This window comes from Littorina saxatilis, linkage group LG2 (genome assembly GCF_037325665.1).
Source record: "Littorina saxatilis isolate snail1 linkage group LG2, US_GU_Lsax_2.0, whole genome shotgun sequence".
NCBI lineage: Eukaryota > Metazoa > Mollusca > Gastropoda > Littorinimorpha > Littorinidae > Littorina > Littorina saxatilis.
In genome coordinates this window covers 89,927,819-89,951,567 of record NC_090246.1, presented here as the reverse complement: position 1 = coordinate 89,951,567, position 23,749 = coordinate 89,927,819, and the positions used below count along the sequence as shown (strand labels likewise).

Genomic DNA, 23,749 nt, shown 5'->3' with positions numbered 1-23,749 from the left:
AAGAAAGATGTGCCTGTATGTCGGCTGTTAGCCTGCTTGCTTCTCTGTCTGTCTGTATACGTCTGTGTGTGTAGTTGTATGCAACAAACACATTTAATGTACCCAGCTGCATGATTAAACATGTAGAGAGAAAGAGACAGTTAGACAGGCCGATGTAGACAGACGCTTAAAAAAGAAACAAACCCTGCACAATCTGCATACAAATCCGCGAGTGTTCATTATTGGTTTTACAGGGACTATTTGTGATTAAGAAATCCGCTGAAACTGTAAGGTGATATTATTGTACTCCCACGGACACATGCAGATTTTCAGAATACCTTACGCAATATATTCAAAGCCGAATATAAAAAGAATGCTCCAGACTTCTCGGCCAATTTTGATATCCATTTTTTATTTGATTCGGAGTAATGTACATACATACTGTTGTATGTGAAAATGTTAAACTACGGTGTATTTAAAAGTAAAACAGTTGGAGAATGCAAAGATACTGATAAGAACACTTATGCTACTATAAATGGAGACAAAATTAAAAACAGTGTGCATGTAATACTGAAATGAAGAAGACTGCCTTTTAGTGGTTAGCTGAGGAACATGTTTAATAGCCTAGGTAGTCGTAAAAATTAACTTATCTTAAGAGTGCGTACACACACACACACACACACACACACACAAACACACACACACACACACACACACACACACACACACACACACACACACACACACACACACACACACACACACACACGCGTGAATACCAGAAAGAGAGGTATATATTTGCACGAGGTATTTTTGACTCATGAAATATTTGAAAGAAGAAACACAAAACTGACAAATAGCATTTCAAATGTAACCAAGGTTGACGTATGAAATGTTTAACAAAATACCACACAGAACATTCACAAGAGCATCGACCTAAATGCCTTGAGAGGAAATAACATACACAATTAAGAGACACGAAAGTAACGACAAAATAAAAACCATAATATGCCATCTTACAAGGATAGAAACCACAAAAGAATCTATGATTCATTTTTTCCTCATTATATTAAATATGTGTCTGTTGTGTTCGATTACTGTATTTTCAACTCAAGAGCAATTTTCTGTGAGATTATTTTTAAAGCAAACGATTTTTCATTCTTATATAAAAACATATATATACAAAAGTCAATTCACCAGCGAACCACCCTTACTTTTAAAGGCTTTCCAGTGCAGATAAGTGCTCTCAACTCCTGTTAGCTTGTTCATTGAGATAAAAAAAAAATCTGCCACTGGAGTGAGGTAAAACATTTGTATCTCAAGTACGGTACTTGTGTTGGGCTTTCTATGCTAAGCTCACATGATGATCCCTTTAAAAAAAAAAAGTTATCCTGTCAAACAAGCGTTTGCAGAGAAAGGCATTGTTTATAATGCACCTATTGTAACTCTTGGGCTAAGCGGTGACAATATTAGTCAAGCTAGCTTACTACCTGGTTGATGGATTATAGAGGCTGAGTAGACATAATACCCCATTATAAAAAGTTGTCCCCTTTACATGAGCGTTTTAGAGACAGGCATTGTTTGTTACACCCCTAGCGTATGACATGCTAGGGCTGGGTAGATACCGTATTCCTCATGTTTGCCGCAAGTGTGTTGGGCTAAGATATACTAAGTAGTGACAGATCTGTTAACTGATGCCAGTTTGAACACATGGCACAGCCTTGCAGCATATCTGTGAATTGCATGTTGAGATACCAAGTTTGTGTGTCACCTGGTATGGCAATATGGATAATCCGAGAAAGAATGAATGAAAACGAATCAGATTTAACCAAGATGGAATCTTAACCCGCTTCTCCTGAAATCATAGAAACACCCTGTATAGAGTGTGTAGACATAGAAAGCACCAAGATGCACAAAATACATATTGTTGTCAGGTATCCAGAGTACACAATCACAACAACACAGTCATACAGAAAACGCAGGCAATAAAATGTGAATCTATTCTTCCTGCATTGCCTTTGAAATTATCGCTTTCTTGAGCAAAACAGTACACCTTACAGCGTTATCGCTCGTCACTTGCCATTTGTCGATATAATGGTCGTCTGGTGCGGGTTGACGTTACGAAAAAAAGCTATATTTGTTGCGCATTTGTCCAGTAGTCGTACTTACTCACTGTTTGATGGAATACTGAACTGCATTTTAAAGTGATACGAGGCATATAGATCCAAAACAGAAGGTTTGTATTGCATTCAATAAAATATTTGCAATATTCTTTCCAATTTGTATATATATATATATATACCTCTGCTAAAGACATTCATCTTTTTTCTTCAACTATAAACAAATCACTTACTCTTTCAATCCAAGCTTTTTCTTTATATCACCATTGTCTGTTGTTATTGTTATTTATGACAACCTCAGCATGTTGTAGACACACACACAAACATTTCATAATCAAAGTCTTGATTACCAACAAAAAACAGCAGCTAGCTACAAAAACATCCATAATAATTCCACAGCATGAATATAGAAATGTACTGTTCTATTTGCGTGAAACCGTAAATTCATCTTGCCCGTCTTGTTATACCTTTATTTTTTAGTTAGCTGACACACGTCTTTTTCGAAATGACCAGACACATTGAAGTTAAGCGATGAGAGAAGTTGGAAAGTTCTGGTGAGTTCTAACTTAAGAATACATACAAAACATGATCAGAGTGTGTACCACGCGATTTGTGACATATTTATATCAAACAGCTTTAAAACTGCGGTAAGCTGGTACGCCGAATCGTTCTCTAGCATTGTCACTATAGGGGAAGCTCTTTGCTGTTATTTCATGTTTATAGTTGTGCTTTCTTTTATACATTTCATGTACAACAATATATTCAGTAGTTGAAACGTAAAACTCTGCCTGTATATATTTCAAATCCACAAGCCAAGAAAGAGTGTACCTTTTCTCTGAGCGCTCTGTCTGTTCACCCATGTGCGGCGAAGATGAGGTTGGCGGACATCAGTTTGTCAATCACCCTTCGTCCTGACAGAGCATGATTGGTTGACTGTATTAATTTGACCAATGACCAGCAACTACCGGTACATGCTGGCACGGTATGGACGAGTTCTTGGGTCATTCATTCTCAGCACAGTGGTGTAAACTCTACTGGCCTAATGTTATGCACACACAGCAAACATCACGCATGCTTTGCGCCAGTATAGTAATCGAAGATGAAACGCTCACGCGCCTGCCCACAACTGTGGAGCACAACAGAAGGTTTGAAGCGCCGCCCACTTACAACTTAACATAACTCAACGGAGGCCAACCGTTTCAGACTCGATGACACAATAAACGGTCGAGGAATGCTTGTGATCTAATCAATACAGCCGTTTTAAAGGGGAGAGAACGAGGGGCGGGAACAAGTCGACCACAAATCACTTAAATTTTGCATTGCTGGTTTGCTCAATGATTTGAAAAGAACGCCAAATGATTTCATGGGTGGAAATCGTTATTTTACCGCGAAGCAAGTGCCCAGCTGGCCATGCACTGGCTGCCTATAAAGGTGTCTCTGAGGTCGTGTTCAGCGTGGGGGGGGGGGGGGGGGGAGGAGGGGCTGAGGAATGGCACAATACGAGCTAATGTAATTCCGAAAGTCGCTCTCTAAAAACAATTTGGTTTTCTCACAATTTTGACTAAGAATACAACCTCAACTAGTCTCGGTTAGCTTTGAGGGTCATTTTATAAGTAGGAAATATGAAGGCCAACGAAATACCGAGACCATAAGGTATGCGAAGTGATGACGTCGAATACGTGACGTAAGTTGATGCATGAATTCTTCCGGACTACGTCAGTCAATTCCAAAGATCGCTTTTGTGATGAAAAGAATTTGTTTTAGAGTTTGCTGTCCAAAAACCCGTCAAAAAAGAAGGGAAAATGTATGTGAAAAAAACACAAAACAGGAGCAGAGTGATAAGATAGGAATACAGAGACATATTTCTTGGGACTTGACCCTTGCAGGTATAGGTGGACTGAAAGTAGTGTGTGAACAGAACAGAACCAATTCTGTCTGTTTACCATCGCATTAAAGCAGGAAAGAGATCGTCGTCAGATTGAATCACAATATCATTAACATGCTTCCATTTGAAACTTCTCGGTCTTCATCGTGGATTGAGGCTCTCCCAAAGTCTAATTAAAGCCCCCCGTCGCTTCGCTCCGTCGGGCTTCAATTACCTTTGGTCGGGCGTCAATCCACGATGACGACCTCGAAGTTTCAAATGGAAGCATGTTAATGTGTAATTGGTTTTACAGGGAATGTTTGTGATCAAGAAATATAAACATACGCTGAAACAGTATTGTAACAGTATTGTACTCCCACTGATGCAGCCAGGATATGCAGATTTTTAGAATACGTTACGAAATATATTCAAAGCCGAATATAACAATTTTCTCCAGACTTTTCGGCCAATTTTGATCTCCATTTTTTATTTGATTGGGAGTAATGTACATACATAATGTGGAATGTGAGATATCTAATTAAGATGTATTTAAAAGTAAAACAGTTGCAGAATGCACAGACAGTGATAAGAACACTTAATCTAGTTCAAAATAAATGTTGCTATAAATGGAGACAAAATATAACAGTGTGCACATAATACTGTAATCAAGAAGACTGCATTTTAGTGGATTACGGGCGCAGTGGCGTGGTGGTAAGACGTCGACCTCCTAATCGGGAGGTCGTGAGTTCGACTCCCGGTCGCTGCCGCCCGGTGGGTTAAGAGTGGAGATTTTTCCGATCTCCCAGGTCAACTTATGTGCAGACCTGCTAGTGACTTAACCCCCTTCGTGTGTACACGCAAGCACAAGACCAAGTGCGCACGGAAAAGATCCTGTAATCCATGTCAGAGTTCGGTGGGTTATGGAAACACGAAAATACCCAGCATGCCTACTCAACGAAAGCGGAGTGAAGCTGACTATGCTCTCAGAGTATAGTTTGGGGAACCCAAATGGGCAAACGAGCTCACACGTAACCAGAAAATTCTGGAACGCTGAAGAAGTGGATTACTGAGGAACATGTTTTAATAGCAAGTCTTAAAAGTTAACTTATCTTAAGAGTGCACACACACACACACACACACACACACACACACACACACACACACACACACGCACACACACACACACACACACACACACACACACACGTGGATGCCATTAAAATAAAATAAAAAGAGAGAGAGAGGTTTGCACGAGTTTAATTTCAGTTCTCCGAACTTAAATGATGTCTCTTGCAATGATTGTGATTTTTCTTTGACACATGAAAAATGTGAAAAAGAAGAAAACAATACAAAACAGACAGATAGCATTTCAAATGTAACCAAGGTTGACGTATGAAATGTTTGACAAAATACACACAGAATATTTACAAGATCATCGACCTAAATGCCGTTAGAGAAAAAAAACATACACAATTAGGAGACAACAAAAGTAAAGACAAGATGACAAATGAAAACCGTCATATGCCTTGCAAGGATAGAGACCACTAATTCATCTATGATTCAGTTTTTCCTCATAGGGTTTAACATGTGTCTGTTCTGAGTGTTCGATTACTGAATTTGCAACTCAAGAGCAATTTTCTGTCAGATCTGGCAAAAATATCGCAATTCTTATAGAAAAAAATCTCTTCAAAATTCAATTCACGAGCGAATCAGCCTTCCTTTTACAGGCTTTCAAGTGGATATATTAAGTGCTCTCAGCTCCTGTGAACTTATGGAGTTGGGGAAACACTTGTATCTCAAGTAAGGTACTTGTGTTGGGCTTTCTATGCTAAGTTCACATGATGAACCCTTCAAAAGCTTTATTCTCCTCTCACGAAAGCGTTGTCACAGAAAGGCATTTATTTTAGAATACACCCATTGTAACTCTAGGGCTAACCGGTGAAAATATTAGTCAAACTAGCTTATTTAACTGGTTGATAGGCTAAATATGCTGAGTAAACATACATAATACCCCATTATAAAAAACGCTCGCGCTGGACCCGAGTACTCTTCAGACTGGCTCGCTCCCCCAGTATGAAAGTTTTTGTCTTGTGCACGTTTAAGATCAAGTGATTGCTGTGTGTAAATTACAGGCATTCCCTTTGCTATATAACTACATTGCATGCGAGCCGAGGATGTGCGTTGTGACTGGCCTTTCTCTTTTATTTGATCACAGTGAAAAATATACTGCCGACCCTCTTCATAACTGGTGAACTGGTGGCCCACGAAGTTCTTTTACTGTCCTGGCTCGCGGATTCTTGCATTTATCACGCCCCAGGTAGTTTTACCAAATTCTTTAATGTAAAGTGAAGGTAAAAGACTGAAACATATGTAAACAAAGGAAACCAGAAGAAAAAATACAAATTAATATGAAAAAGAATCAAAATACAAAATCGCGACCTCTAAACCACCGCAGTCGCGACCGAGCAACTAACGCTTGGTATAAAATGGGGTACACAAAAAATCAAATTATTCAAACACACAACACGCAAAGCCTGGCAAATCGTCTCGCATGCCCACAACCTGACCTACAAAAATCCTCTGCGTCCGTGTGATGATGCGGGAAATAACTAGCGCGCTGGCTTGGCTGTTCTATCAGGCTGCGTGTTGCCCCGCCGGTGTGAATTCCTCCCACCGCCAAGTCGTTTTTGTGGTTTATTTCGCATTTAGGTCCCAGGTAACATTATGAAGTTTTAATACGATCAATTGGACCTATTATCAAGTTAGTGTATCAACTTTTGAACGAACTGCGCCCAGTAGCTTCCCAGCAATAAGCTGTTAAGTGGAGAAAGACACACACACACACACACACACACACACACACACACACACACACACACACACACACACACACGATTAAAGTCTGCTGAGCCCAAGTACAAACGTACTCGGGGATAAAGAGTTTTCCCCTTTACATGAGCGTCTTAGAGACAGGCATTGTTTGTTATACCCCTAGCGTATGGCATGCTAGGGCTTGGCAGATACAGTATTCATCATGTTTTCCGCAAGTTTGTTAGGCTAAGATAAACTAAGTAGATTTGTGAATTGCATGTTGAGATACCAAGTTCGTGTGTCAACTGATATGCCATTTGGAATAAACCGAGAAAGACTCAATTACAATGAAAACGAATCAGATTTAACCAAGATGGAATCTTAACCCGCTTTTCCTGAAATCACAGAAACACCCTGTATAGAGTGTGTAGACATAATAGCACCAAGATGCACAAAATACGTATTGTTGTCAGGTATCCAGAGTAACTAAGAAACGTTTAGGGGGTAAAATTAATACTTTAATTATTATGTCATCAGAGTGTTGCATTCAAGACCCAGATACCTGGGTACGTCAGACTAGAATGATAAAACGTTAAAACATTGTGATACATACATGAAACATTAAGAAACAACTACATGTATACAACGGAGAAGAAGGTGTTCACAGGACAATTCAAAGTTAGACCATCTGCAGTGGTGTTTGGTTTGAATAGTACTAGGCTACGTACAGCATACCACAGGAGAGACTATACGCCAAAATGGGCTCAACTAATTCTGTCCTGGGTTCCAGTAGTAGCCAAGGTCAAAATCAATTATGTCCTACTGATCCTTTTCCCGACTTTTGTATTTGTGTAAGGTTAAAAGCATGATGTGACACGAAGTGATGTGCACACACATTTCTTGACAAGCAACAATTCTAGGTTCCATCAATGACATCATATTAAATATGTGTTGCAGTCATCGTACACACTCACAACGACACATAGGCTACATATATAGAAAACGCAGGCAGTGAAATGTGAAGCTATACTGACTCCCTGCATTGCTTTTGAAATTATCGCTTTTCTTGAGAAAAAGAGTACACCTTACAGTGTTATCGCTCGTCACTGGCCACTTGTCGATACATGGTCGCCTGGTGTGGGTTGACGTTACGAAAAAAAAGCTATATTTGTTGCGCATTTTTCCAGTAGTCGTACTTAGGGCCTACTCACTGTTTGATGGGATACTGAACTGTATCAAAGTGATATAAGGCATATAGATCCAGTAAAGAAGGTCACATTTCTCGTGCGAAGATTCAGAATCCTGGAAGGGTCTGTGAGAATGGGGTTGGGAACAAAAGTCTCGTTTGAGAATCACGAAGTTCAGAAATATTCTACATCATTGCACTGTGATTGTAAATAAAGAAGTCAAAACAGAATTCTCTTACCTTACTGCCAGAGCACGTGGGTTGAACTGGTCGTTCAGCTTATTCGGTTTGATATACGGCCTTTTCTTCGAACCAAATCATTCGTAACTCTGCAAAGTTTTGGTTTTACGGAGCTTTTTATCTTATCGGGATGACGACACTGCGTGGCGGAAGGGTTCGACGGTAGCGCGACAGAAAATATTAACGTGATCACACACACACTGACACACACACACACACACACACACACACACACATATATACACATAAAAGACAAGTTATGTTAAAACCAAGCACGAGTATGCAATTTAAACATTAGGAAGGTGTTCAGTTCACCTTTTGGACAATGATCGTACAGTACCTCTCTGTGACCTATTTTGTCGGCGGCAACTGTGTCACGCCTTGCAAAGCCGGCCAGAATATTCCTACGCACAGTGCGTAGGAAAATCCCGGCGGGTTGTGCAGTCCACACAATTGATGAAGAAAGTAACTTTTCTGCTCCCAGACAGCATGTTTCTTGTTAGCCAACTCATACCGACATAGAGCTATTGGGTACACATCTTTTACAAATGCAATTGTTTTTATTTTTTGTGTTGCATGCGGAGAAAAAGCACTTTCTTTCAAAACACGCCGTCACTAAAAGGAGCGCAGTCTGTGTGTATTTGTCAACCCTACCAAGGGCTGGCCTCAATCACAGAAGGCGGGTTTGTTTTGGCGGTGTGAGCCCTGCGTACGGGAGCATTCGAGCAATCCATAGAATGCAATTCGTATAGACTGTTATGTGGTAAACCAATGTCTGCAAAACTGACGATCCTGGAGTTGACACCTTCTCGGCGACCGACCTGATATGGCCCTTCGTGGTCGGCTGGGCGTTAAGCAAACAAACAAACAAACAAACTTTCTCGGCGAGCACACTCCCTTACTTTCATCACATTAGGTGACACGGAGGTGTTTGGTTTAATATATATATAGTATACGTTTTGTACTCACGGATTTTAATATTACTTGTTTGTACATTATTTTAGTATAACCCTCAGCCACACAGGAAACATGAATACACGCATGCAGGAAAAAGAGAAGAAAAAAAGGTTAGCGCCTCACTTTATATGTATAGGTTACAACACGAGTGGTTTTTTATATGGCTTGTATTTCAGTCAAGACCCAGCGGATGAATATCATAGGGATCCAGGGGCCAGAGGCTCGTGAATCCCTTGATATTCATCCGCTGGGTCTTGACTGAAATACAAGCCATTTAAAAAACCATTCGTGTTGTAACCTCTATATATTATGGCAGCTTGCTATCCAACGTGAGAAAGCGGCCCGAATTTCCATGAGGTTAACCTTAACAGGACAATATGAAATCGTGTCCTTGTTTGCGGTTGGTTTTGTGTGTGTGCGTGAGGTTTGTTGTTGTTTTTGTTGTTACTAATTATAAGCCGCAAAACTGAGCAGACACAATTGTCTAACAACTGATGTGAAATTCAACATCTAAATGCAAGTTATACGTCAACCTTTATCACACATACTTATAATGTCTTATAATTTGAAAAACAGAGAGGCTATATGCACACTCATGAAAAAATATCTAAGCGCAGTTCAGATACACGTAACAAGGGACATCAGACGCACACGATCCGAAAGATACTTTGAAGGATCAATTCATGTCGAAACAGGCAAAACAGTGTAGTTATAGTACTCTTGATAGCATTAGATTTTTTGTTCTCGTTCACAAGATGAACATATTAGTGTAATATTCCTATTGGTGATGATAGCCATGGATATGAATGAGTGGTTTTTGTTGCAATTTTTTTCTGGACCAAGAACGAAGTTCATACGATTTTAGTAAGGCAAAACTCCTGACGCACTGAAGTTTATCTACAAGAGAGACAAATAGCAGTTAAACAAGTTTTGAGTCCGGTTAGTTCTGTTTCTTCAAATGAATACTCGTAGTCCTGATTTACCTGCTGTTCGGTCCGAGTTTACAACTGTTAGTTGTATGATCAACAATCAGATGACTGTCATTCATTGCTTTTTGTCTTTATACTTTGTTCAGTTTGCTTGTGTCTGACTGTAATAGTGTATCGTGTTATAACCACTTGTACTTTTATTACTTATCATCTATTGTCTTTAATCTCCGTGGGCTGTTTTATTATAGTTAGAAAACGATTTCTATTACTTTTGTTTCGCAGGTTCAAGCTGAAAAGAGTATGTGATGCTAAAGATGTGGTTTTGTGTGTGTGTGTGTGTGTGTGTGTGTGTGTGTGTGTGTGTGTGTGTGTGTGTGTGTGTGTGTGTGTGTGTGTGTGTGTGTGTGTGTGTGTGTGTGTGTTTAATCCTGCTTTGGAGATCGACAAACTATGTCAGGCAAGTGTATATAATTATTTCAGGTATGTATATATTTATTCATAAGTGAATTTATTATGTTACTATATACCTGTATTAAACCTTAGGCTGGTTGTCGCGACATGTCGCGCTACTTTAGTATACTGTCACCTGGTTGTCATGACATATGTCGCGCTACTGGCTCAGTCTGTTTGGTCGGTTCCGATTACCTCCCATGGATGCGAAAACCTATATGACCGTTTTTTGTTATTTTTCTCTCTGTTAATTCACCAGTGGCTATGTAACATGTGTTACAGAATTGCACCAGTGGCTATGTAACATGTGTTACAGAATTGCACCAGTGGCTATGTAACATGTGTTACAGAATTGCACCAGTGGCTATGTAACATGTGTTACAGAATTGCACCAGTGGCTATGTAACATGTGTTACAGAATTGCATCAGTGGCTATGTAACATGTGTTACAGAATTGCATCAGTGGCTATGTAACATGTGTTACAGAATTGCACCAGTGGCTATGTAACATGTGTTACAGAATTGCACCAGTGTAAGGGTTAATGAAGCACACATTGGTAACGGAAGAGTGGACTGTCTCCCTTTGACAATTTGTACCCCTCTCTCTCTCTCTCTCTCTCTCTCTCTCTCTCTCTCTCTCTCTCTCTCTCTCTCTCTCTCTCTCTCTCTCTCTCTCTCTCTCTCTCTCTCTCTCTCTCTCTCTCTCTCTCTCTCTCTCTCTCTCTCTATAATGTTCAGTGGTTCATAATTGCTTACTCTTCGTGTTTATCAGAGCACTGGTGGTTCAGCGGCAGAATACCCGTGTGTGAAGCACGGGTGACTCGGGTTCAAATCCCGACCAGTGCTTGGTACATGTATCTTAGAGTGCTTCGTATACACATTACATTGTATGTTCCAAACAGTATGGTGGAGGCAATAGGCCTGTATGCGCTTTCTTTTGTCTTATTTGTCATGCGTTTGAATACAACGGAAACATCAATCACACTTTAGCGCACGCATATATCATGCCTTTAAGTTTGAATACAACGGAAACATCAATCACACTTTAGCGGACGTATATATCATGCCTTTAAGTTTGAATACAACGGAAACATCAATCACACTTTAGCGGACGTATATATCATGCCTTTAAGTTTGAATACAACGGAAACATCAATCACACTTTAGCGCACGTATATATCATGCCTTTAAGTTTGAATACAACGGAAACATCAATCACACTTTAGCGCACGTATATATCATGCCTTTAAGTTTGAATACAACGGAAACATCAATCACACTTTAGCGCACGTATATATCATGCCTTTAAGTTTGCATGCTAGTTTTTATATTTAGTCAAGTTTTGACTAAATATTTTAACATCGAGGGGGAATCGAAACGAGGGTCGTGGTGTATGTGCGTGCGTGTGTGCGTGTGTGTGTGTGTGTGTGTGTGTGTAGAGCGATTCAGACTAAACTACTTGACCGATCTTTATGAAATTTGACATGAGAGTTCCTGGGTATGAAATTCCCGAACGTTTTTTTCATTTTTTTGATAAATGTCTTTGATGACGTCATATCCGACTTTTCGTGAAAGTTGAGGCGGCACTGTCACGCCCTCATTTTTCAACCAAATTGGTTGAAATTTTGGTCAAGTAATCTTCGACGAAGCCCGGACTTCGGTATTGCATTTCAGCTTGGTGGCTTAAAAATTAATTAATGACTTTGGTCATTAAAAATCTGAAAATTGTAAAAAAAAATAAAAATTTATAAAACGATCCAAATTTACGTTTATCTTATTCTCCATCATTTGCTGATTCCAAAAACATATAAATATGTTATATTCGGATTAAAAACAAGCTCTGAAAATTAAATATATAAAAATTATTATCAAATTTATTTTTTCGAAATCAATTTAAAAACACTTTCATCTTATTCCTTGTCGGCTCCTGATTCCAAAAATATATAGATATGATAGGTTTGGATTAAAAACACGCTCAGAAAGTTAAAACGAAGAGAGGTACAGAAAAGCGTGCTATCCTTCTCAGCGCAACGAATACCCCGCTCTTCTTGTCAATTCCACGGGCACTGCCTTTGCCACGGGCGGTGGAGTGACGATGCTACGAGTATACGGTCTTGCTGCGTTGCGTTGCGTTCAGTTTCATTCTGTGAGTTCGACAGCTACTTGACTAAATATTGTATTTTCGCCTTACGCGACTTGTTCTTTCCTAACTGTTGACCTTTTATACATGAACTACGACATACTACCTGATAACTCCACATATCACAAAGATAATAAAGGGGGTATAACTGCCTGATTGAATGCAACAAGTGTATGGGATCATGTGTGGGATTTTTGTAAGGAAGGGGAGGGGGGTTCTTTTTAGTTTTAATGCATGCCTAAAAAATTACTTATCGTTGAAGAGAAATTGATGTTGGTGCTTTAAGGGTGCTTTTTCCCTTTAGGACAGGAAGCAAAATATTCACGAACACACACACACACACACACACACACACACACACACACACACACACACACGCACACACACACACACACACACACACACACAATGCATAATATTGTATTCATATTCTTATTTTTTTTTATTCACACAGCCTTACAGATGTATATATTCATGGAAGTTTGTTTCGTGAAAGACAGAGTGTTGCACTTGCATGTATTTACAAAAACCGTTAAAAAACCGTTACATTATTTGTTTACCGCTTTTTAATGATAATATAAAATTAATAATGACAGCTTATATAGCGCTAAACACGATGCTACCTAGCTTATCGTACATAAACTAGGTAGCATCAAATAAACATAACTGCCTCGAAATACATGAAAACATGCATGAAGCCCTTTACAAACTGCACGACTAAATGGAACTGTTTTTGGCAATTTTAATACTCTTTAAAGATTGAAGATTTCCCTCAGGGGGAACACGCGACAGCCACATAAATAAGAGTACCCCCAATATAGACTGAACAAAAACTTCAGGAAGTACGTGCCTCAAATTTAAAAAAAAGTCTATTATTATGTATACGAGTTGTTGCTCCCCAGTAACATTAAGTATGTCTCTGTTACACAAGTTCACCCTCCTACTAAAACAACTTTGCATGCAAGAGAAAAAGCTTACCGAATACCTTGAGTGCAGGGTACAATTTTGTTGTTGATGCTGTTATGCCATTACGACTAATGTAGGTGTAAACTGCCTCGGATGTTGATAAAGGGAGGTTTTGTTTTTAACTTTTTGAGGGACTGCACGAAAAGAAGACTGCATTTGCTGTTCGGTAATGACCCTGTTATCTCCTTTCAACCGGGCCACTAACCACCTTGACAGAAAAGCAATTTTTCAGAAACGGACCTATAAGTATACCAGCTTTCACTTGTACACACACTATATGATCGTTTTGGATATGGACAGGCGCGCTGTTAAAGCGGCTGAGTGCGAGTTTCCGAGAAATTCCCGAGTTCCCGAGAAATTATGCTCTCACAACGGTAAGCAATAGGCCAACGTTATGTTACGGAGCTGAGTGCGTTTCAGGCAAAGAGTATACAGCTCGGTTCCAATATAAATTAAGGCATATGCATATAATGTAGGCCTGTGTTTTGACAATGCAATTTCATATGACAATTCATGTTTTGATTTATTCAATCTCTTCCATTAGTAGAATTGAAAAATACTGGACTCATACACGATCATCCCGTTTTTTGTTGTAACCCGACAGGATTTGATTGTTTGCTGGATACAGTAGTATTTCATATAGACCTCAAGATTGACTATTCCCTGTGATCAATCTCATTTTCACTCCATTTTCCTCCTCTACCCCATCTACCCTTATACTGTCTGGCATTCCCACAATAGTCCACTGTGATAACACTGGTATATATATATATTTCAAAAACAGGAATACAAAAACAAGTCTTCACTGCCCATAAAAATGAATTAATAAAAAGAGAAAATAGTCTTCCACACACGTAATTCCACACATTTGTTCGTTACACTTGATTCCCAAGCATTGCTGATTTAGGTGTAAGGTACTATTTATTAATTTCAAATCTCAACAGAAATACTGACGTCGTTCTTATTAAATCAAGCACATTATCATGCACGAACTCGAGTGTTTAATTCCCCAAGAAATTACCTTAGTATAGTGTATGTTACTGAACATGTACAATTATAATCCAAACTGTATGAATGGGATTACTTGAAGTATGTATATACACACATTTTATGAATGTAAGCCTATGGCATATGTATAAATCAATTAAATAAATAGATACATTTTTTTTAAATAATTCCCCGTGTCTTTTCCTTGAAATACCCATAACCATCAAAACAAATCTAAATAAAAAAATTGAAAGATTTGAATAATCTGTTTTCCCCATTAGAATTTTGTTTAATATATAACACATTACTATATGCATGCACCGCAGTTTTGATGTTTGAAAACGTGAGGATTATTAAACTGCCTGGCCTACCTATTAGTCACTGGATTTTGAAATAATTCTACAAAAAAATGTAATACAACACAGACATTGCACAAAGAAAACAGGTGGAGTAGAATGACTGCATACATATAAAATATGTTTGGACCGGAAGCCTTGCGATGAACACACACAAACATTAATGAGATTACATTGCAAAATACAACTCATGCTTGAAAAAATGCAATACTCAAGCTTCGTGCTTTACAATCATATACTTATAAAACAGACTTTGGCGAAGTAGCTTATGCAGGTTCGCATTCATCATGATCAAAAGATAAAGGGAAAAGATCGAAAACGCCATAATTATAATTTACATAAATGACAATTAATGCATCCTGGTAATTTTAATACGATTTCAGTAAACGATGTCACACACACACACACACACACACACACACACACACACACACACACACACACACACACACACACACACACACACACACACACACACACACACACATAAATACAACATCAGAAATTGTGAAAGAAACAATTGAAAGTCAGCAGAGACTTTCTTCCGATATTTGTTTAAATCTCTTAGCAGAGAAAGAGAGAGAAATAAGTATCCCTTCACAGACAGCCTATTGGGAGCATCAGACCCTCCTCAAGGAGGACTATATATATGATATAGTCCCCTAAAATTCTAAAATAACTCACAGACCTATACAGCAGGAAGCTCCATATTAACAATACAAGAAAACAATGAAAGTCATTCACAGCTTAAGATATACCCTGAGATTTGTGTTGACCAGAAAGCAAAATCACATAAATATGTAAATAGACGATGTAAGTCATTCTGCAAAGTTCCCAAAATGTGTGTATCAAAAACATCTGCAAGACCCTCATAACTTCCTTCATATCAGATCTTTATTTTCAAATACCTGTTAGTTCACCAGCAACAATAAACATAATCTTTGGAGTAAAACCCAGTAATATACGTGTTTGCTGTATAACCTATAAATTATATACAATTAAAGTGACGACAAGGCAATTACAACAATATCAATGTTCTTCTTTTTCAAGAAGATCTGTCGTCAAAATTAAAATTTTAAAAATATTCATTGATCATATCCCGCCATAAAATAACAGGTAGGATTATGGAGCACTTATTTTAAGTTTTGAACCTGTAGTGCTCCTGTGTAAGCACGTCAAATTGTTGTGTTAGCATGTGTGTGTTTATGAATAAGATGTTTAAACCAAATACAACACACAAACACCTGCATGTTTCCTTCTTTCTTCCCCTGACTGAAATGTTTCGGGATCGTTTAACGAGGGAACTAACAACGGTGAACGTCACACAGAGAATCCTAGGTGGGTTGTGAAAAGCTCAGGTTCCATCTTGACTTTATTGCAGTTCCCAGCAAGCCTGTAACAGAAACAGTCGCCATTTTAGCATTATAAAAATGTGGGTGCTATTTTTGTTGATACTTTCATACACCACAGACTATGGTGTACAATACTATTTTCCTGCAGAACAAAATGGATGGAAATCGGATTTTCTAAGTTTGGAACTGTTTCCGGTAAGAAAATGATTGAAATGCCACAATCATATTTTCAACAAAAACAAAAACTCAAAAAAAGATAAAAATTCTTTCCACCAGATTTCAGCAAAAGTATTAAGATAACAATTAATCTAATAAATCACAACGGCTCCTCTTACCATCTGTTTTCCTTTTACCACTTAAACAGCATCACCATCAGCTTCATCGTCGTTGTCACCCTGGTCAAAGCGGTAGAAGAATTCAATCCGCGGTCTCGGGCAGCCAGGCCTCGGGCACTGAGGACACGTTCGGACACACACGTGGCACAAGACTCGATGGTGGCATTGAAACGTGATGATGTTCACCATTCTTCTGCGGCATACTCCGCACAAAATATTATCCAGTGGCCCTTGTCCCCATCCAAAGCGTCGAATTATCTGTCGCATGAGTTGATTCCCTAAACACACACAAATAAAAGGAGAAAGTTACGTTTCGATCAAACTGTTGAGCGAAGTCTGAAGTCTTGCAGTATTTGCAACCACACCTAGTGAAATGCACACATGAATCTTTGATGAAAAACACTGCGTTTCATTTCACTTCAATGCGTTACCTGAACCCACCAGGGTTTCTTTACGTCCAGTTGATGGTTTCTGCGGGAGCACAGACAGCACTGAAATACATATTGGAAGCTAACATACCTTTCAATGAACTCCGTCAAGACCATCCACGCGCTGAAATGTTTCATGCAAAACCAACCTACTCCAAATGCAGGAAGAATCCGCGGATTGAACTGAAGCTGGCCTGCAATGAAGATGTATCATTACTAATCTCAGATTGTTTTCTCTTTGCTTTAGATTCTATGTCTGCACCTTAACTGTTGTGCAAAATATATAAGCCTGTGAAACACGGGTACCAAACAGCATTCTTCTGGCTCAAAACATAACATTTATACAAACTCTCCTCAAAAAAAGGTTTTTTAAAAATATATATATACGTACGGCTAATTGACAGACACACTGAACATGGTAGATACTTGCAATATATCCCACACAGTGTGTTTATCAAGAAAATAGTTTAACTGAATCTGTCCTATGTGTTGTTGTTGTTGTTGTTGTTGTTGTTGTTGTTGTTGTTGTTGTTGTTGTTGTTGTTGTTCAAAAAGGTACGCCAGCTATCACAACTTTTGTAAGAGAGTTGCACTCTACAATGACACAATAAGCATTCTTAGTTCAGTATGAAAATGCACGGTTCAAGAACGGATTACATGCAATTATATTGCTGGAATATGGCAACTTTGATCTTAAAAAAAACTTGGTTGCAGGCCATTGAACAGTTACTATTGAGTTTTTAAAAGTCCACTATTTGCAGAACTCATAGAGTTTGAAAAACGATTAATTTGAATAAGTCGCCTTGCTTATTTTGTTGAAAATAGAATGAAAATAACACTGTTTCCCAGCTGGCATCAAATTTTATATCAAGTGAAATTTGATCTGAACGTCCATTGGTTTCTATATAATATCCATTTGATCATGATGGCTGTGTGAAATATACATTTAGTGGGCACAAGGGGTTGCGTGTTGTCCTTATATTCCATATTTGATTTGATAAACAAATTGTACAGTAAAACAGAATTTAAGAGTTATATATAACAAACTCGAGACTAGGAAAAGCCGAACAAAGAATTCCAGGTGGCCGCCCACATTTGTGACCAATGGCCAGGCTCAGAGGCGTGTAATATAAACTTGGCCAACAAATTATTGCAACAATTTTCGCACGTTCGGAAAAGCATTAAACCACAATCCATTTTAATACTTTCTTATGTGATAACCAATGTGCTATATTTTCTCAGGACAAAGAACAAATGTTTATTTTGAATGTTTTATGTATGTTATTATTACGGACACAAACGCTCAGCAATGTAATTTCTCTTTTAGAGATTAATAAAGTTATTGTATTGTATTGTATTGTATTGTAATTGAACTTTATATGCTGGAAAAGGTAATTATGTCTACTGTTCATATCATTTGTTCGATCGGTGGTACTTTGTATAGGCATCCCGATGCAGCCTGTCAAACAAGGTCACCCCTAAAATCGACCTGACAAACACCAATGCCCCGTATTTTAAAATCTGCAAAAAATCAGAACGTGCACTTACCAAACACTTCTGACTACCGTTGGAAAGGCTATTGGTCAGAACTTCTGACATTTTCAAAGCAATTCATTGAGAACTTGAGCAGATATGGCTCTCTCAGTGGAGGACCCCCTCAAAAATGGCCGCAAAACGTGCCTTTTGTGGCCTTTGAAACGGTTGACACCTCCCGCCTTTGACAAAAGGCTACACAAATACTAAAGACGTAAGGTGCATGAAACAAAATGCTCTGAACAGGACATTGAATGGCCTTTCCAATGGTAGTCAGAAGTGTTTGGTAAGTGTACATTCTGATTTTTTGCAGATTTTAAAATACGGGGCATTGGTTTTTGTCAGGTCGATTATAGGGGTGACCTTGTTTGACAGGCTGCTACGGAATGCCTATACAAAGTACCACCGATCGAACAAATGATATGTAAAGTAGACATAATTACCTTGTCCAGCATATACTGTTCAATTAAAATGGATTGTGGTTTAACGCTTTTCTGAGCGTGCGAAAATTGTTGCAATAATTATTTGGCCAAGTTTATATTTAGGTGTGTTTCAGGGTGTACATAACAGTGCAAATTATATGTTTATTTATATCGATTGCAATGCATGTTGTGAAAACCTATAGGCGCTGTATTAGAAAAATAATTATGTCTCTCACACACACACACACACACACACACACACACACACACACACACACACACACACACACACACAGATACACGTACACACACACACACACACACACATACACACTCATACACACACACACATACACAGATACACAGACACACACACACATACACACACACACACACAGACACACACACACACATACACAGCCACACACACAGACACACACACACACACACACACACACACAAGTGTCATGTACTTACTGGGCACACCCCAAAGTTCCATCAGCACATTGGAAGAGACCTCTCTGTCTCCAGTGGTGTCTACTGCATCCTGCAGACAGAGTTGAGAATATGGAATACATTTTACCTATTTGATACCGTCTGCCTTGTGGCTCAACAATTCAGACAAACTTTTGAGCCACAAGTACATTCATGATATCAAACGATCAACTTCGTCTCCCCCTACAAAACAAAACAACTACATATCGAGACGTTCATTAATTTTATGCAATCAAGAATAAAATAATATAATAATAATAATAATAAAGATAGCTTATATAGCGCCGCTTCACAAATTTAACTATGCTCTTAGCGCTGTACATCGAGATATAACAATTTCAATAATATAAATACAAAGATGATATTATCATAAAGTAAAAGTGGTTGGTACTGTCTTATTTTTTGGCGCGGTAGTTGGAAGCTTAATCATTGCGTGGCAGACTCATGAGCTTTTCCTTATATGTTCATTACTTTCTTCCTCACTTTACCTTTTTTTTCCTTCTCTTTAGTTTTTGAATTGTGCATTCATTACTCCCATTTCTAAAATGTTCTCTGTCTGTTTTCTTTGCCTTTCTATAATTTGATAACTTTGAATTAGTTTTTGTTACCTGTGAAGCATCGTCGTTGCCGTCAATAATTTCAAGATCATCAGCGATGTTGAATTCTACAGGGCCATTATTCCCTTAAATAAAACAAAAGTGAAAGAATTGTAAAGCAGGACACCAACAAATAAGACAGAACATGCTTATAACGAAGACTGGTAGTTTATGTTAAATCCTCTTACAGTTCTCTCTCTTGATTTGATTCTCTCTCTCTCTCTCTCTCTCTCTCTCTCTCTCTCTCTCTCTCTCTCTCTCTCTCTCTCTCTCTCTCTCTCTCTCTCTCTCTCTCTCTCTCTCTCTCTCTCTCTCTCTGACCTTTCGGCCTTTAAACTGGACAAACAAGATACACAACATACATAAATCGAAGATAATTGATGATTATGACTTATCCTAGAATAGTTGTTGCTCCCAAGTAAAATTAAACATTTGTTCCACATACATAATGCTTTCGCTCGCATTTCAATATATTTAAAAAAAATCAACTCGTGTAAATTTGATACATATGACAGAGCAAGCCATTCAGTATTATCTATTTCTCTGTTACACAAATTCACCCTTCCACTAAAACAAAACGAAACTCACCTTCTTCAGATTGTACAGGCGTTAGATCGGTGTCGTCCGGTAGCTCTTCGTCATCAGCAAGGTTGACCGTGGTGTTCTGATGACCCATATTTGCCCGATCGTGCACCTCAAATTCCCATCGCAGTAGAACCAAAGGGCCAAGGTCAGGAACGGAGATGGGCTGTCGATGTCTCACAGCTGGCCACGGTGCTGCAGGTTGTGCCGGAGTTGACGATTCCTGTTGTGGCTGGCTTGTGAGTGGCACGATGCTTATTCTTGGTGAGTGGCGAATACCCATATGCGTTGCTGATTCAAAGCTGTCTCTGTAAGTACTGCTGACCGTTGTGGTGGTAGCAATAGTGGTGACAGTTGCTGAGGCTGTGGTGACTGTCGTGGTGGTGGGTGTGGACGTTGACGTCGTGGTGACGACGTTGTAGCTAGCCACACTCACTGTTGGTGACCCACCAACAGCACCTTCATTTGATTGTTGAGACGTATGCTCTTGGTTTCCAGTAACTGAGGAAGGTGAGGAACTCATGGACGACTGGGGCATCAAACCGGAAGTATCACCAGTGAGATGCAAATTCGCCAAGCTATCTCTTTCTTCGAAAGTGCTGAGGTTTTCACCTGAATCCACACCACTGTCATTGGCACTGTTTTCGGAGAGTTCTGAAAACCCCTGAGTATCTGATGCTGCACTGGCCAAGGAGTCACTTGTAGCGATAAGCTCTGAGGTATCGTCAGTGTCCTCACCCCATCTGTTGCCATGGAGCGTTTCACCTTCACAAGAATCTGCATTACCTGAATTACTTGTATTTGATGCATCTGTTTGTGGCATTTCATCACTAGGTACATTCGTGTCAAGGGGGACTCCAACATTGATGTAATCAGTAATATGTTCTTTCGTCTCTGTCACCTTATGAGGAAACACAGAGTGGCGTTTGTGCGTTTTACGTGGTGGATCTTCAGCATCCCTGAGTAAAGGTGATTTGTTAACCTCTGTGTGACTTTGAACCGTCACCTGCTTACAAACATATGGTACAACTGCACTGTTCGGCGTACCATACCGCGGAACTGCATGATTTTTGCCTGCCAGCATTTTATCTTCCTGCATTTTTGTTTCTACTCTTCCTGCATTGTTATCAGAATTACTGAAATTTTTTTCTTCTGGTTTGGATGTCAGTTCTATTTGATTTGTTTTCTTTGGGGGCTCATTTTCCTGAGTAGCTGTGTTTGATACGGTGTGGTCATTCTCATCAGTTGGATCTGCATTTTTATTACAAGGAGTGACATGTTCTCGTTTCTCAATGTCGTCTTCGGGGTTTTCAGCACCAGTTCCAGGACCATGGGCACTCGGAGCATTATTTTCCTCTGCGCTGTCAATGTTCTCTGCGCTGTCAATGTTCTCTGCGCTGTCAATGTTCTCTGCGCTGTCAATGTTCTCTGCGCTATCAATGTTCTCTCTTGGGTCGACAGTTCCACCCGTGGCTCCTGCAGGTTGAAAAAAGTCCTCAAGGGGAAAATTGTATCTTATTATTTCTTTTTTCTTCTTGCGAGACATGATATCATCGTTCATACCATTTCCATCCAACACGGTGCTATTGATGAGCACTGGAAGTTTACTCCCGGAGCTTTCATTAATTCCAGCTTCTACATCGGAAGCCAAGGGTTTCCTGTCTCCCACCGAAAGTGTGGCTTCGTCCTTGTTTGGTGTACAACCACCTTCTGCCATTTTGAGAGATGTTGCGTTGTAACATCAATGTTTAAGAAAGGCGGGTCCGTTGGCAATAGTTAGTCTGAAACAAAGGCAAAATAGATAAACGATAATAGCTACAGACACACATACATATATAACAATTGAAAGTCAGAAGAGCTAGAGACTTTCTTCTGAGATTTGTTAAAATCTCTTAGCAGAGCAAAAGAGAGAGAAAACAAAAAAATGTGTCCCTTCACAGACAGCCCTATTGGGGAAATCAGACCCTCCTCGGACGGGACCGAGTTTCCAAAGAGAATCTGCTACCCCGAGGGGTTACTACCGTGACCAGACACGTGTTTCGACACTAATGTGTCTCATCAGTGGTCTGATGGTAGATATGGCGAAAGTTGTCAACCCATGGTATCCAACCAAGAAGCAAACCACTCTCTGAGTGGTAGCTTCTGTTGGCATGGGAGACTACCCTCATCTGACATTCCCAAGAGGACATCTGTGAAGGGAAACTCTTTGATTTAAGGTCAAAGTGTGGAAACTAAATTTATCAAGAAAGAATATATATATATATATATATATATATATATATATGTTTCTTTCACAATTTCTGATGTTATATATATATCCCATGACCTCCCTTCTTTGTCTCTGTAAATGTACTCTAGGTATATTTCTTGTATTTCAATTGTTCTCTTGTTACATCTATGATGTAACAATTGCACTCTTATAACACATAGGATAAATAAGGGTGCAACAAATACATCATAGCTGGCTCTACTTTCTGTCGTCCTTGACATTCCAAAATGCACATGTACATGTCGACCGAATGTGCAAGGGGTAACCACGCTTTTGAGAACTTGTGCGAGAGTCGTTCAGTGCTATTGCTGAGTTTTAGTCTCGACTTGCCGAGACAATTATCACAGCGTCATAGATTTCATGACGTCTGTCGTCCATCGCGTCATATTCTGGGGAGTAATCTGTTATGTTTCCTTCTATTCGCTGTTCTATTTCTCTCTTGTGATCAACATGACAAGCCTATGTGTTTGAGTGTGTGTGCTCGTTGGTGGTCACGAACTGAAACCTCTGCTGAACAATCCTTCTCATTGCGGTCAATGCGCATGCGCCAATCTTGGACTTGAAAACTCATCAAGTGGCAGTGCCGTATTTTCATTGTCAATCTTCAAAATAGGTTTTCAACAGGGGGTCGGCCCGCTATTGCGCGAGTCTGCTATTGCGGGGGTTAGGGTTAGGGTTAGATCCGCGCAATAGCGGACCCGCGCAATAGCGGCCCAGCGCAATAGCGGTCCAGCCCCTTCAACAGGGCATTC

At 39.4% G+C, this 23,749-nt stretch overlaps 1 protein-coding gene across 2 annotated transcripts; it reads right to left on the bottom strand.

Annotated features, from left to right (window-relative positions):
• Positions 1–13,539: 13,539 nt before the first annotated feature.
• Positions 13,540–22,530, bottom strand: LOC138960110 (uncharacterized). Of its 2 annotated transcripts, none has more exons than XM_070331856.1 (5): positions 20,735–22,529; positions 20,159–20,232; positions 19,533–19,602; positions 16,673–16,950; positions 13,540–16,378 (listed from the first exon to the last, which is right to left on the bottom strand). In XM_070331856.1, the coding sequence occupies exons 1-4, from the start codon at positions 22,443–22,445 to the stop codon at positions 16,694–16,696; spliced, it is 2,112 nt and encodes a 703-aa protein (XP_070187957.1). In that variant the 5' UTR covers positions 22,446–22,529; the 3' UTR covers positions 13,540–16,378; positions 16,673–16,693. The 2 variants fall into 2 exon arrangements, with proteins under 2 accessions (XP_070187957.1, XP_070187958.1); XM_070331857.1 differs by lacking the exon at positions 13,540–16,378 and adding an exon at positions 17,192–17,294 and having other exon boundaries at positions 16,747–16,950; positions 20,735–22,530.
• Positions 22,531–23,749: the final 1,219 nt, after the last annotated feature.

Coding starts and splice junctions, on each gene's coding strand:
- LOC138960110 (XM_070331856.1), bottom strand. CDS start 22,445: ATGGCAGAAGGTGGTTGTACACCAAACAAGGACGAAGCCACACTTTCG. Junction 20,233..20,734: donor GCCTGTACAATCTGAAGAAG/GTGAGTTTCGTT, acceptor GTTTTATTTAAG/GGAATAATGGCCCTGTAGAA. Junction 19,603..20,158: donor GCAACGACGATGCTTCACAG/GTAACAAAAACT, acceptor CTCTGTCTGCAG/GATGCAGTAGACACCACTGG.